Consider the following 16,289-nt stretch of genomic DNA (forward strand, 5'->3'; position numbering starts at 1 on the left):
TAATAGCACTGTGGTTTAGGCATAGTTACTGTCACTGTATTCTTGTTATAGCTACTCTCGGTGTGTTTTAGCTACAGCTGCTGTCAGTGTATTTCAGCTGTAGGGTACTAATAGCACTGTGGTTTAGGCATAGTTACTGTCACTGTATTCTTGTTATAGCTACTCTCGGTGTGTTTTAGCTACAGCTGCTGTCAGTGTATTTCAGCTGTAGGGTACTAATAGCACTGTGGTTTAGGCATAGTTACTGTCACTGTATTCTTGTTATAGCTACTCTCGGTGTGTTTTAGCTACAGCTGCTGTCAGTGTATTTCAGCTGTAGGGTACTAATAGCACTGTGGTTTAGGCATAGTTACTGTCACTGTATTCTTGTTATAGCTACTCTCGGTGTGTTTTAGCTACAGCTGCTGTCAGTGTATTTCAGCTGTAGGGTACTAATAGCACTGTGGTTTAGGCATAGTTACTGTCACTGTATTCTTGTTATAGCTACTCTCGGTGTGTTTTAGCTACAGCTGCTGTCAGTGTATTTCAGCTGTAGGGTACTAATAGCACTGTGGTTTAGGCATAGTTACTGTCACTGTATTCTTGTTATAGCTACTCTCGGTGTGTTTTAGCTACAGCTGCTGTCAGTGTATTTCAGCTGTAGGGTACTAATAGCACTGTGGTTTAGGCATAGTTACTGTCACTGTATTCTTGTTATAGCTACTCTCGGTGTGTTTTAGCTACAGCTGCTGTCAGTGTATTTCAGCTGTAGGGTACTAATAGCACTGTGGTTTAGGCATAGTTACTGTCACTGTATTCTTGTTATAGCTACTCTCGGTGTGTTTTAGCTACAGCTGCTGTCAGTGTATTTCAGCTGTAGGGTACTAATAGCACTGTGGTTTAGGCATAGTTACTGTCACTGTATTCTTGTTATAGCTACTCTCGGTGTGTTTTAGCTACAGCTGCTGTCAGTGTATTTCAGCTGTAGGGTACTAATAGCACTGTGGTTTAGGCATAGTTACTGTCACTGTATTCTTGTTATAGCTACTGTCGGTGTGTTTTAGCTACAGTTGCTGTTAGTGTGTTTGGCTTTCGGTTCTGTCATCGTGTTTTAGCGGTAACAAATGTCAACGTATTTTACCTACTACGGCATGTTATATTTGCAGCTACTATCAATGTGTTTCTGTATAACTACTGTTCACATATTTTAGCTATAGCTATTGTCTGTATATTTTAGTTGCCTGAGTTAGGTTAGGTTTTGCCTGTTGAAGGTGTGTAGGAAGTTACGTAAAGCTCTCTGGGTCACTCGATAGTGTGACCGGTGCACCTACGCACGCAACAATGAAATCACGACTCTGAATAATTTAAATCACGCTCGACCATGTGTACGCAAACGTGAGCGCTCTCGCGCATACTCTACTGCATGACGTCATTACGACGCGTCACCTTGGCTTTTGGCGTTACTGCTTCCCTGACTCTACCCTCTTTCTTGCGCGACTGCTCCCATGCAGAAGGTTCATGGGTCGAAGCTCTGCATTTTTTATTTTACTTTACCGGGGTCACTTCTACGTCAATTTTATACTGCTCTATACAAACTATACTAAAAATTAATTTGCTTATTTCTCTGTCCACGTATTTCTTGTAAAAAAGGCACAGCTATCCCTGTAACAGGCCGTGAAGGCCCATGGGGTTTTGAGACGTCAAGGCTCCCACATTTTATCTAGACAGTTAACTCACAGACGGCGGTAAAGTTGTCAACCTTACGAGCAGGCTAACCTTTATCTCCCCCCCCGGAAGATTCTTGGTACTCATTTCTGTCAGAGACTGAGTCCACCCCATGGCCATAGTGCGGCTGGAAGGTTTAGGTAAATTGAAAAAAATCCACCTAATCGGGAATCGAACCCGCGACCTTCAGGCTTGCAGCATAGTGCCTCAACCAACTACGCTACCGCGTGCCCCCCCCTTATCTTCAAGTACAAGACACAAACCATTAAACAGATTTCGGTTAAATCTGATATTGGTATCGACTCTGTATTGTTTACGTCTGTATCGTGCCACAGTAACCTTTGCATCACATGAACTCGAAGTGAATATGATCAGATTTATGATAAACGTCTTGTCGTAAAGAAACTGCAGGTACATAACATATAATAGGTGTGGCCGCGAATATCCATAACGGCAGCAAAGAAAACTGTCACATTATTCCAGTCCATCGTCCAAAGAATGGTTTTAAACCTGCCACTGCATTTATGTCTTAGTCCTATTAATGTTCGTTTCCCACGTTACATCTCACCAAAACATATGCCATTGCGTTTCGCGGTTCTTGAAGGTTCATGTATGTAGGACGTATGTGGGAGTGGAGATATAACTCCACCATTCTTGACCTCAGCACTAGATGGAGGTGAATGGCCAGCTCCACGCCCCGGCCGCTTTACTCTTGGCGAAATAGCCCCAGTTATCCATTCGATAGGAGGTTGGTGGGTCCCACAGCCGGTCTAGGCACTTTGGAGAAGAATAAAATCTCTTGCCGCTGCCGGAAATAGAACCCCGGCCGTCTTACTTGGTTTAATGTACTAACTAATTAACTAACTGCATGGATCAGAGTCCTTCTTGGGAAGCTAGAAGCTGCTCAGGTACTCTCGAAATTCCCTACGTTTCTTGGAACCAGGAGGTTCACAAGAGTCCGCCACTGAACCCTGTCGTCATTCTTGACTTCATTAACCAGAAAGTTAGGTTAAGGCCAGGCGCCCACTGAAGTCGCATTATGCATGATCTGACAATGACGTAACTCTGATCTGACCTTGAAGCAATGTGACAAAATGAGTAGCGCTCACTAATATGTAGGCTAGTCAGGCTATTTATCCATCCTTTAATGTCATTCCCAGTAGCTCAGACAAAAAGCGCTGAATGGTCGAATGAGTAATGAATCGTGAATTGTAAAAGATGAGGAAGGAAGCAGTCGTAATCTAGTTCCAGGTGCTCTCCCGGCATTTCCCTGGAGAGATCTGAATCCAGGCTCACCGGAATATGACACAGAAGTGCTACCCCTCGAACACCAAGTTTGGTGCTAGAAAGGTAAAGCTGTCCCTGTAACAAGCCGTGAAGGCCCATAGGGGTGTGAGACGTCGAGGCTTCCACATTTTTTCTATACAATCGGATCACAGATGGCGGTAATGTTGTCAGCCTTACGCACCGGCCGCCCTTTACCATCAGGAAAATTCCTGGTACTTATTTCTGTTAGAGGCTGTGTCGACCCCAGGGCCATGAAGGATTAGGTCAGTTGAAAAATCTAATAACCTACTTGGGATTCGATCCCGCGACCTTCCGGCTCGTAGCATAGTGCCTCAACCAACTACGCTACCGAAGTTTGGCGCTACTCAGATAAAAGTGTGTTTGCCCGATGAAGATGTGTCGGTTGATCCTGGGTTGCCTGAATTTAATTGACATGGGCGAGAGTTTGAAACGCACGTCGTCCAGCAGATCGTCTTCTGGTTATGCAGTGGCAAATAATTGAATTTCTGCAGTTAATTAAAATTAATAAAGAATTCAATTTCTGCAGTTAATTAAAATTAATTTAACACATAACGTGTGTATGAGCCTACATATTAGGATAACAAAACTTTAACAGTAAGTTCTGGAAAGAAATAATAACCTAATTTCCTTTGATACGACACGGACCGCATAGAAAACACCTTAAACAGTTCTTATATTGTTGCGTGTGCATTCGTCGCCGTGGTAACGTTTTTACAAGCGGTTGCCTTGCAACGATAGGGATATACACATACAGTCACACAGACTGGTGGGAGAGATTTATGAAGAACGCCGCTGAGATGGGCTCAGGTGCCATGATATACATACCAAGCTTCATAAAGACTGGTTCAGTCGTTCAAAAGTTTATTTGTGGGGGATTCACTGACTCAGACAGCGGGATGATCTCATAAGCGTATTTTCAAAATAAGGAAAATAGGCTGAAAGTTGAAATATTATAAACGTTTATTTCATTATAAAGTAAACACGTTAAGAAATATAAGCATAACGTAAAAATGTTGGTGTTTGTCCCCTTCTGTTTAATTTTCTCGAACACTATAATAATAATAATAATAATAATAATAACGGAAAAAATATTAGAAATAAAATGTTCACTTAATTTTGTATACAACTTTTGTTCAAACATTTCTCGTCCTGGTAAAACTACAAAGTTGCGGTCAAGATGCATGCAGTAACTCATGGAGGTCTTCAAATAAACTGTTCCTTACGAGTATTCCTGTCGCATTTTAGCCCAAATCTGATCATGTCCTCAAACTTCTCACGTTGGAACATATGGGCAAATGAACATGTGCATAACAGTATGCGAATTTCCGCATTTCTTCGTTGTGAATGCTCCATAAGAAAGCATGCAGGGGAAGAAGTTCGAATTTCAATACAACGACGGTTGTAGCAACACGACAAATTACATTTCAATTAAATACATAGAGAGCAACAAACTCAGGTAAGGTGGACAGACAGATATAGGAAGCTAAAATGTGCAACTTCTCATTACGAACACATCAAAAATAAACAAGTAGGTCTACTGTATTAATGCAGAAGTAATTTAATCTTACTTTCTATTGTCATAAATTAAAATTAAATCATTGCTTTAAATTTGTTTTATTTGTTCATCGAAATTCTACAAATATTATGTTCTTGGACATTATCCATTTTCTTGTCTTTATCTAAAAACAGTCCTGTTTATTTTTCAAAACACAACGATTCGGAGATAGGGACTAGCTCTATCGATTGGGCCCAACTGAGTAGGTTTTACCTGAAGACGAGGACAGAATCCAGTCTCCGGAACGTTGTTTTTTGAAAAATAAACATGACAGTTTTTACATAAAGACAAGACGACGAATAATGTCCAAAAACATAATATTTGCACCAATGCATCATCGTCACAAACTTTTAGATCTTATCGAAATTCTAATTCTGTTGCCGTAATTCCTCCAGAAGCTACGCCGAAACTGAAGGCGTCTGACGCTGCTGATGACAGAAATGGTAGATCCATGTAATAACCTTAATTACTTGGTCTGGCAGTATCTGTTAGCGAAGATCCGCTGTGTTCTTTCAGTATCTGTTGAGCTAAGTTTAGTATTCCAATTTTGAAACGCCTTTTTTGCTCTGCGTTCATCTCTCTTATATCTGGAAGAACACTTTTAAAAAACGATAAGTCCGGATCTTCGACTTCGTTTTGCCCTGAGTGCCTCCTGGATCGATAAAATTCAAATTCCGATCTATTTACATCTTCTACTGATATAGTCCTTTTTATTCTCTTAGTGGTTGGTGTACCGAAATCTTCGGGTACATCTTCCTGCCATTTTCCCACATTCATAATAGAATCTTCATTCTGGCGTTGTGCCCCATTCTCTTGCTCGTCGTCGCGGAGAAACTGTGACGCCGGTTCGGGCGACTCCATTCCATTGTCATAGCCCTGCTCCTCGGCGTCTGGTTCCGAAGATAGGCCTACATGTTGTAATTTTCCGATTTGCTTCCTCGATTTTGTGAAAGGTTTCAAGAAATGCATATATTCCGCCAGATAATAAGGCTTCTTATATCTATTTCCATCGCCAGAACACAATTTAATTGACTTCAAGTATCTTGTGAAAGACGCCCTTAAATTTTTCCACCGTTCTTTACACTCCAACACTAGAAGAAACAAAAATAAAAAAGTTTGTTTTCAATTGCCTTCTTAACAGTCTATAAAATTCAAAATCACTTTAGTTTAATCGTATTATTATTATTATTAGAGGGGGTGGGTTTCCCCATGCACTTAGACCAGTTATTGGTATATTGTGCGTCCCCCTTTAATTTCTACTGTCCCCATACCCTACCGGTACTGGTGCGAGCTATCAGCCCCGTTCAGCCAACAAGGTCGGCCGTCGGTAACTGATAATTCCCCCATCTACTAGAGGCGTTGGAAACTACTTGGGCGGGAAATTGTTACCTAATTAATTTTGCTGTGGTCTCCTAGAGACAAGAGGATCTTTTACGTGCCGTAAATCTACGACACGGGACCCACGGCTTAAAGTCCCTCCCGGAGGACTTGTTCCCTGAATTTTTCCGCCCTTAAAAATTCCATGACCTCCGCCGGGTTTGAACCTGCATACCTTGAGTCATGAGGTGGGAACGTTACCCCTAGACCGCTCAGTTTAATCGTAACTATAACAAAAGTACAAGGAATGTAATATTTTCACTTTTCAGAAACTTTGCAACAAAATGATCATTTAAAATGATTTGTTATTTTTTAAGGATAGACGACGATTCGGAATGTTGTAACAACGCCAATGGCCATCTTGAATGTTTTGAATGAATGAATGCATAAGGGTTGGGCCGTAATAATCCGGCCCTTGCACTGCGACCTTCAATGATCTATTGTGCTTCCTTCTTTCTGATTAAAGCTTTTATCAATCCTACACTTCGAATGAAATGTAGGACTTTGTTTATGGGGGCGTCATAATAGTCACTTGGTTCCATGAAGAACTGGCCCAGGTGACGAAATCTTAAATAAGCTATGGCCTCACAATAACATAGGATCTGAAATGTTTTACGACAGGATTATTTGCCTAACTGTGTAGGCACCGTAAAGGAAAAGCAAGCCAAGCTCCTGCACGCGTCGAATCAGCATTCAGTAACTAGAAGCAAATTGTTCACACCTGGCTCCTTTATCGGCAACCGCTATCGCCGACTGTTGGCTTCTTATTACGTGTGTCTGCATGTTGGGGAGTGTCGTCATAACAGCGCCAACCGCTAAACGGCCAGTTTACTTTATCAGACTGCTTCCTTACAGAACAAGTTGACTCGAGCTGCAACGCACCTAATCTAGAGACGCATGGTTCGAATCACAGCCGAGACAAGGAATATCCTGGCTAAGGACTTTTTGTGGTATAACCCTTGTCCACTTTTTGTGGTACACACACACACACTGATTAAAAAGTTGGTATATTACCTGATATGAGGCCATGGTCGTTTCATTCAGCTAACCGACTAATTATATGGGGGTGAGTCCTTCTTGGGAAGCTCATAGTTCCTTAGAAATTCCCAGCCCCGAAAGTTTATTGCGGTGTCCACAACAATGCACCGCTGGTCCCTATCCTGCGACAGATAAATCTAGCCTACACCCTCAAATCCTGTTTCTTTAAGATTCATTTAAACATTATCATTCCTCCTACATGTATGTCCTTAGCTGTCTCCTTCCTTCAGAAATTCTGCCAGCACTTCTCTCCTTTCCCATGCAGACTACATTCCTTACCCATCACATTCTCCTTAATTTTATCATTTTAATAATATCTGTCGTCTAGGAGTATAAGTTATGAAGCTATTTATTAAGTCATTTTCTCCAGCCGTTTGAGGTTCAAATGCTCTCTTCAGCACCCTGTTCTCAAACACCCTCAGTCTGTGTTATTTTAACATGACAGACCAAGTTTCATGCTAGAACACTTCACTAGACTGTTCACTATTATCCAACCACAGACACTACATAGCCTAAACTACTAACAACCTTCTTGAAAGAACTACAAATTAAACATCATTTCCTTTTTATTTCGTTGGTGATGAGGCACACTCCTTGCACTACCTGATGGCACCCTATTCACGGAGAGAATTACAACTACAGGACTTCAACGTGAAGATAATTTAATGTGAATTTGGAATGTTACTTTCCAAGTGAGAACGCTGAAAGTGCCGACGTGCTGCAAAGATGAGAAAATATATATTAGTGTAAAAGCCACCACGGGTTTACGTATTTCATACAGCTTCAAGATGGCTTACTTCCGCATCCATCTTCATTTCAGCTGCTGCAAGCAATCAGCACGCATGGGTACGGTGGAAATTGGGAGCGCAGTATGAACCATGGAAGTCACAGTTAACTTCCGAAACAGATTTAATTATTTCTTAAGATCACGCTGAATTCTGCCTTGGCAAGACACACGGTTTAAGTTGGGTTTTAACTTTCGTAATGTTTACTTACAACAGTAATGTTTAAAAATTGGCACCAACACTAATTTTTACTGATTTATTACAGGATCTATACGTAACATTTTGTAAATAAACAATCTGAACTTACCTGAACCTGAAACTTCCTTTGCGATTTTTTCCCATGCCCTTTCCTGAATATTTCTGTTATTGTACTCGGCACAACTAAAATCGAACAGACACCTCTGTTTCTCTATCAAAGATACAAATGAAATATTAAAATCTGGATCGTCTCTCATGGCCGCCTCCGCCGAAGCGTATAACAAGTGATCTGATACTAACAAAGCAGAAGTATTTCTAGTGTGTCAACATTGAGGAAGTAACAGGCAACACACACGTGACTGTCGCTGTTGTCATGTTGGGCCTCCGAGCGCTCTCTCTCGTAACATCTCGGCGTCTGCACTCCACAAAAGTGGCATTTTGTTCGGCTCGTTACGGTTCGGTTTATGCAACGGGACGGCAAGGAATGTATTCAGCAACCAAAAAACATTAACCAAAGCTCTATGGCCTGCATTCAGGCTGATATCCGACTTCATACTGTTGAAACAATGAACGGAAGCTCTAATGGGAAAGATTAGCGTCATAAGTCAATGATTAATTCAAATCAAGTAATAAACAACGAACAGCAAATTGTACCAATATAAACATGAGTTCAATTCCAACAAACACTATTTTCACAGAACTTCTCCCGAAATTAGTAGTAACAAAATTACGATAGTGTTCTTAATGATTATGATGATGCTGATAATGATAATGATAATCGAGGCCTCTAGGCCACGGTGATTGGAGTATACCAAGTCACATACAGGACAGTTGTCTCCTGGGAAAATGAAATGCGAATGTCAGCCTTGACCCATTTTGTTACAAGAGTCGTCAGTAGATTAAGTGCTTCCATATCGGAAGAACTAGAAATTAGAGGCCTTTATTCCGTAACTAAATTCAAGTAAAAATAGGTTTCTGAAATAATACAAAAAATGTAAGTATTCATTAAAAGACACATGACGGGACCCGATGGAAGATAGACTCCATGGTCGCCCAATAAATCTGTTTCTATTAAAGGAAACAAACTTTTTTGTTAGTCTGTTTTGACAAGACTGGTTTTCCATGAGTATGGGGTTCGTTAGGATGCTGGATGCACGTTCTCATGGCCAGTGCGATTGCTCTTGGGCTATTTCTGGTTTGTTTGGCTGTCCATTCGCTAGCCTAATGACGGGTTGCTTGGAAAAACACCTGATAACCTGCGAAATTATCTTACCTTACTTTTACACTTCGGCGTTCATTTTGTTGTTACATACGTTCGGACTACTGACATTGCATGCACAGGTGATATAATGTTTTAGGCGGCAGTACTGAACGGAGCATGCGCAGTTTGTCATACTAACCTCCCTCCGTCCGACGTCATATCTTTATAATGCCAAGTAAACTCTTACGGCCAGTATATTCGTTTAAAAAGAATGACGCGTAAGTTTAAAATCACGTGTTAGATCACTCGTCGCATCATAGTAATGTCACTTCAAGGGGCCTCCCCCGGCCTGTGAGACAAAATAAGACAGATGGAGATTTGTTAGCTTTCACTGGTTACATGCAACTGTCAACACGTCATATAACAACCGAAAATCAACGCCTGAAGTAATTTTCTAAATTTCTGTAATGGTATTTCCTCTGCACCACACACACACACACACACACACACACTGATTACTATTTTGACATGCTTTTTCCGTTCCAAACTTCCATCATTACCCCCATCTAAAGGAGCCGAGACAGCGCAGTCGGTGTAGCGACTGGCTACGGGCTGGACGACCGAGGGGTCGGAGGTCGAGTCCCGGTAGGCTAAAGAACATTCTCTTCTCCACGTCGTCCAGACTGGCTCTGGCGTCCACCCAACCTCCTATCCAATGGGTACCGAAGGGCTCTTTCCTCGGGGGTAAATCGGCCGGGGCGTGAAGCTGGATCTATACATCCACTCTCCCATACGCATTCATAGCGCAGTGCCTGATTAGTTAAGCACAGGGACAACTTTTTTACCTTTACCTTACTTCCATCTAGAGCACAGGTCTATGAATTGAATACGACAAACACTGCCTATATGCTTGCTACAAAGTTCCAGAAATTGATATGTGTCTCCAGACCCACACAGGTCTATCCTCCATCAAAGATTTAACGATTTTACCGCTGTCTGTGGAAATTGGATCCTACATGTGTAGGTGAAGTGGGCAGGAAGGGATTTTTATTGTCAGTACTAATCATTATGTCCAGTTATCGTAACATCATCAATCATGAAGGTCTCTGTGTGTAATTCTCCATCCTCACAGTCTCGGAACCCCGAATATTTCCGTTTGCATCGCGTTTTCATAAGATGTTGCTATTTTCCTCGGTTTCAAGATGAATGCTAGAATATTATCTCTAAATAGGTCATGACCGTCGTGCTCCAGATTCTTGTTTACCTACTATTCGCGATCTTTTTGTCACGTTCGACGCTATATGTCTTGTAGTTGAAACAAATCCAAGTTTCTTTTAGCTTAGTACACCTCTACGATCTCGGGCTGCGCGCAGCTGTGAATCCCCGTAGATCTCCTACTGTACGATGTAAGTGAAGAGCACAAACTGAAAGTGTCTGAGCGAAAGTGCTGAATCCAAGATAAATGAAGTGGCTAATGGAAAACATAGACTGAGGGGCGTATAAGACCAGAATAAAAGGGATAAAGGTGAAATTGTCCCTGTGCTTAACTACTTAAGCACTACGCCATGAAGGCGTATGGGGCAGTGAATGTATGAATCCACATTTTCTTGACCTAGGCACTAGTTAGAGGTGAGTGGTCAGCTTCACGCTCCTGCTGCTTTACCCTCGTAGAAAGGGCCCCCGGTACCCATTTGATAGGAGGATGGATGGGCCCCACAACCCGTCTGGATGAAGTAGAGAAGAGAAAAATCTGAACCCTACTGGGACTGAAACTTCTACCCCTCGATCGTCCAGCCCGTAGCCAGTCACTATGCCGACTGAGCTATCCCGATACCCTGAAAGCAGCATGCTGGGGATATTTGCAGCTGAGAGAAAGGAAGAAATGGGAGGCTGGAGAAAATTCAGTAGTTAAGATTGTCCACCGAATATTGTTAGGATGAACAAAGTAAGGAGAATGAGATGGGACATGTAGCACGCAAGGTAGAGATTAGAAATGAGTACAGTTTTGATAGAAAATTGGAAGGGTACAGCCCACTTGGATGTAATAGATGCAGATGAGAAGATAATATTGAAATAGGTCTCTTTTTAGTGGGGTGGGACTAAGTCCCTTGTACTGCGGCCACTTCTGGCCTATTGTACCAGCCCCAGATGATAGGTGAGGGTGATTGTGGAGCAATTGGTGGAATGAAGATTGGCAGGGGAAACCGAAGTACTCGGAGAAAACCTGCCCCAACGCCACTTTGTCCACCACAAATCCCACTTGACCAGACTTGGGATCAAACCCGGGCCGCCGCGGTGGGAAGCCAGCGACTAACCACTTGAGCTATGGCACGGCCTTGTAGCAACAGCAGTAAATGCCATCTGCTGGCAGACTGACCACATCAAGACAGACAGGAGACGAAATTGAAGCAGGAAGCCTTCCTGATGTCCGATCTTTCTGAGAAGTTGACTGCGACACGATCTCTATCCAGCAGACGAAAAACGCAGACTGTTAGTAAGTTAAGGAACAAAGCAGTAGTTTGTTATGGTGCGATGCAACCTGAAGCAGAGCATCAGGTTAATTCTCAAGTAGGTTTGCAGCTTCGGACACTTCGATGATGTAGACTCCATGAGGTTTGGGAAAGTATTGGAGCTGAGCTCTTCTTGAGAAGCCACCAATTGCTCAGATACTCAACATTTTTCCAACATATTACGGAACCCGCAGGTTCATTAGCTGCTCCAAAGAGCTCACCACTAGTCCTTATCACGAGCCACTTCAGTTCAGTCCATACAACTCCAACCTATTTCTTTAAGGACAATTTTAATATCTTTCTCCCAAATACGCCCTTATCTTCTTAGTGGTCTCTTTTCGAAATAGGCCAGAAGTGGCCGCAGTACGAGGGACTTAGTCCCACCCCACTAGCAATAAAAATAATAGTAGTCTCTTTGCTTCTGACTTTACCACCAAAACTCTGTATGCATTCCTATTCTCCCCCATACGTGCTGCACAACTATATTTTGGTGAGAACATGTTATGAAGCTCCGTATTATGCAGTTTTCTCCAGCATCTTGTTGTCTCAGCCCTCCACTGCCCGGCACTCTCCTCAGCACGCTGTAACTACGGCGCCAGCAACACAGACTGGTGGCACGATACGTCACTAATGAATTGGAAACGATGGGAAGGAACTTGTCGTAGCTAATTCGAGGTATTCACGCGACATCCTTCTGGAAAGACTGAGGTAAATCACGAAAAACCTCAGTCAGGAAAGCTGACCGAGATTTGAAACCAGGTAAAAAGCGGTGACGGTAAAGCTGTCCCTGTGCTTAATTAATTGAGCACTACGCCATAAAGGCGTATGGAGGAGTGAATGTATAGATCCACATTTTCTTGGCCTCTGCACTCGTTAGAGGTGAGCGGTCAGCTTCACACATCGGAAGCTTTACCCCCAGTACCCAGTGGATGGGGTGGGTGGACCCCAGAGTCGGTCTGGATGATCTGGAGAAGAGAACATTCTGGCTCCTACTGGGACTCAAACTTTGACCCCTCGGTCGTCCAGCCCATAGAGATGCGCCATACCGACTACGACATCCAGATTTGAAACCGGGACCTTCCGAAAACTAAGTACGAATGTTCCCCACTCCACCATGGTGTTTGCTGTTGTCTTATGTAATGTAATATTTATCTGACACTTAGCCATTTCAGAAGAGCCAACCCTCATTTTAAGTAAAGAACATCACTGGACCGATTACGAGAAAAAAATGAAATCGCTCGACAGTTTTGGTGTCGACAACCCCGCAAGTACCAGATTTCATGAAAAGCAATAGATTGCTGTGGGTAAACTGTTAAATGCGCTATCTGAAGGGCAGAAGAACGCAGATACAAGCCAACCAGTTATACTTCCTACAGATACGAAGCAGGCATGCGAACTGATTCAAACCACAAAAATAGTGTAGCCCTACTCTCTACAACGCTGCATGTCGAAGTGATGATGCTGTCTTAGGCTTCAGTTTCAAGTATTGAGTGGGTCTGATAAGATTGCGTGTTGCAGACAAGGAATCCTGTGTTACTTACGGGCCAGGGATGTACAGGCGGGCCAGAAGTCGTATTTTCGCAGAATTCGATACCGGTAAGTTTAAAATTGTAAGTTCACTCGTGACAGTTGCGAAAATAATTAAAATTAGTAAGATTTAATGGGAGTGAAGGTCAGACGGGACAGAGATGGCACCGAACCAGCAGGAGAATATACATTTTTCTATGAAAAGGTGAATGAGAATCATCAATTACGTACAGATTTATTTCTTACATAAGAGAGTCTAATCAGCAGTTAACGAGGGTAGAGTTTGTTAGTGATGGGATTTCATACATAATACTATTCTTTTTATTATTATTCTTAGTGAGGTGAGACTGAATTTACTTGGTACTGCGGCCAATACTGGCCACTACTGGCCACTACTGTACCAGCCCCAGATGATAGATGATGGTGATTGTGGGGCAGTTGGTGGAATGAAGATTGGCAGGGGAAACCAAGTACTCGGAGAAAACCTGCCCTAGCGCCACTTTGTCCACCACAAATCCCATATGACGAGACCCGGGCTCGAACCCGGGTCGCCGCGGTGGGAAGCCAGCAACTAACCGCCTGAGTTATGGTGCGCCCTACATAATACTAAGAATTAGCTGGTGAAATATCATTGTTCTAATTGTTCATGCCCCCACAGAGGATAAAACTCGTCATAAAATTAAACATTTGTTTGATAATTTTCCTATCTAAAATGGTCTAAACCAAGGAGATGCTTTAACGCCATTGCTCTTCAGCTTTGCTTTAGAACATTCCATTGGGAAGGTTCAGCAAAACCGGGTGGGACTGAAATTAAAAGGGACACATCAGCTGTTGGTCTGTGCTGATGATATGAATCTACTGGGTGATAATGTAGATACCATAAAGAAAAACACACAAACTTTAATTGTTTCTGGTAAGGAGGCTGGTCTAAAAGTAAACACAGAGAGAACTAAGTATATGTTGCTGTCTCGTCACCAAAATGCATGGCAATATCAGGACATAGAAATAGGAAACAGATGTTTTGAAAATGTGGCACAGTTCAGATATTTGGAAATGACAGTAACAAATCAAAATTTGATTCAGGAAGAAATTAAGAGGAGATTGAACTCTGGTAATGGTTGCTACCATTCAGTCCAGAACCTTTTGTCTTCTCGTCTGTTGTCCAAAAATATAAAAATTAGAATATACAAAACTATAATTTTACCTGTGGTTCTGTATGGGTGTGAAACTTGGTCTCTGACATTAAGGGAGGAACATAGAATGAAGGTGTTTGAGAACAGGAGAATATTTGGTCCGAAGAGAGATAAAGTGACAGGAGTTTGGAGAAAATTGCATAATGAGGCACTTCATATCTTGTACTCTTCTCCAAGCATAATTATAATGACCAAGTCAAGGAGGTTGTGGTAGGCAGTGCATATAGGACGAATATAATATATATGATATTGACCGCAAAGACAGATGGAAAGAGATCATTAGAAATACCAAGACGTAGATGGGTTGGATAATACTAAAATGGATCTCAGATAGGATGGCGCGGCATGAACTGGATTGCTCTGGTACAGCATAGAGACCAGTGGAGGGCTCTTGTGAACTCGGTAATGAAACTTCGGGTTGCATAAGATGCTGGGAAGTTTTCGGTAGCTGCACAAGTGACAGCTTCTCAAGAATGGGTCAACTCCTTGGAATTAGTCATATCCGGAAATCTGAGTGGTGGAGCTACTGAGCTACGGGCCGGACGACCGAGAGATCGTGGTTGGATTCCACACGCGTTTCGTGGTCCTACGAATATCCTAGCCAGTGGATAAAGCGATAGAGATGTGAAACTGATCACACCTCGTTATACTGCCTCGGTTAAGTATGGGTGGGGCCATCTTCTCCATGTAGGTGGGTCCCTTGTCGCCACGGCATGGCGCGTCCTCGGGTTGCGGATGGAGGAGACGGTCTCCAGGTATCGAGGGAAGCTACGAATATATTGAATAAGCAGTCGCGGACAGCCGATAAGGGGTGGTCCTTCAGCTTGGAGGTTGGGCGTGGGGCATGAAATCGCCGTAAAAATGTTCAAAAAGCCTCGGACCTGGACGGATCCTCTGGATAAACGACCTAGGCTAAAGAAAATGGACGGGAGATTCGGTACTTGGAAATCTTAGAGAGATAGGATGGAATGGTATGGGTTGGACTGATCAGGGGACCAGTGGAGGGCTCTTGTGAACACGGTAATGAACCTTCGGGTTCCATAAAATGCTGGGAAATTCTTGAGAAGCTGCAGATTTTGCTTCTCAAAAAAGGCTCAGCTCTATATGTAAGCAAGTATTATTTTTTTATTGCTAGTGGGGTGGGACTAAGTCCCTTGTACTGCGGCCACTTCTGGCCTATTGTACCAGCCCCAGATGATAGGTGAGGGTGATTGTGGAGCAATTGGTGGAATGAAGATTGGCAGGGGAAACCGAAGTACTAGGAGAAAACCTGCCTCAGCGCCACTTTGTCCACCACAAATCCCACTTGACCAGACTTGGGATCGAACCCGGGCCGCCGCGGTGGGAAGCCAGTGACTAACCGCTTTAGCTATGGTGCGGCCTAAGTAAGCAAGTAAGTAAGTAAATTAGTTAATGAAAACATGCAGTAAATGCACCATTAAAAGTGATGAGTGTCCTGAATAATTTTCAGTTAGTAGAAATGATGACTTGGTAGCAAACGTGCAAGTAATGGATGAAGTGAATTTCTTATGGTTCAAGGTAAGGGGCTATATTCTATCTATATAAAGGTTTACATAGACGTTCGAAAATTACTATATCTACTTTCGAAGTTTAAAGTATTTTCTGACTGATTTTTTCCTTTTTCGTGGTTTCTCTACACCATATCACATCAGCTTTCAGTTTACCCCAGTTCTCAATGAATAATTTTCTTGCTTGAAACTATGACGACAAAAGTTGAAAAATCAATGCAAATAAGTGGGTGAAAAGAGTAGTTGGAAAGAATTCGTGAATAGTTAATAAATTAGACAGACAAAGAGACAATGGTAGAATTGGGTCAGTTATGCTCAACATTTTTTTTTAATTATGGATGTTTATAAGTGGAATGTTTCTAAA

General features: G+C 42.5%; 2 protein-coding genes across 2 annotated transcripts in view; one reads left to right on the top strand and one right to left on the bottom strand.

The window, feature by feature from the left end:
- Window positions 1–4,855: 4,855 nt before the first annotated feature.
- LOC111870293 lies at window positions 4,856–8,402 on the bottom strand. The gene is made up of 2 exons (XM_023862448.2): window positions 8,075–8,402; window positions 4,856–5,658 (listed from the first exon to the last, which is right to left on the bottom strand). Exons 1-2 carry the CDS (start codon window positions 8,220–8,222, stop codon window positions 5,030–5,032), a joined length of 777 nt encoding a protein of 258 aa, XP_023718216.1. The 5' UTR covers window positions 8,223–8,402; the 3' UTR covers window positions 4,856–5,029.
- A 4,651-nt stretch (window positions 8,403–13,053) lies between these two features.
- LOC111870281 overlaps window positions 13,054–16,289 on the top strand; it is a 60,054-nt gene continuing 56,818 nt past the window's right edge. The window contains exon 1 of the transcript XR_004513637.1: window positions 13,054–13,272. The gene's annotated coding sequence lies outside the window, so the exon portion shown is untranslated. The remainder of the gene's footprint in view (window positions 13,273–16,289) is intronic.

This window comes from Cryptotermes secundus, unplaced genomic scaffold (genome assembly GCF_002891405.2).
Source record: "Cryptotermes secundus unplaced genomic scaffold, Csec_1.0 scaffold1314, whole genome shotgun sequence".
Lineage (NCBI taxonomy): Eukaryota > Metazoa > Arthropoda > Insecta > Blattodea > Kalotermitidae > Cryptotermes > Cryptotermes secundus.

Bases quoted from the DNA above. Each gene is read 5' to 3' on its own strand.
- LOC111870293 (XM_023862448.2), bottom strand. From the start codon at position 8,222: ATGAGAGACGATCCAGATTTTAATATTTCATTTGTATCTTTGATAGAG. The intron at 5,659-8,074 runs GTAAGTTCAGAT...TGTTTCTTCTAG, and splicing joins AAAGGAAGTTTCAGGTTCAG to TGTTGGAGTGTAAAGAACGG.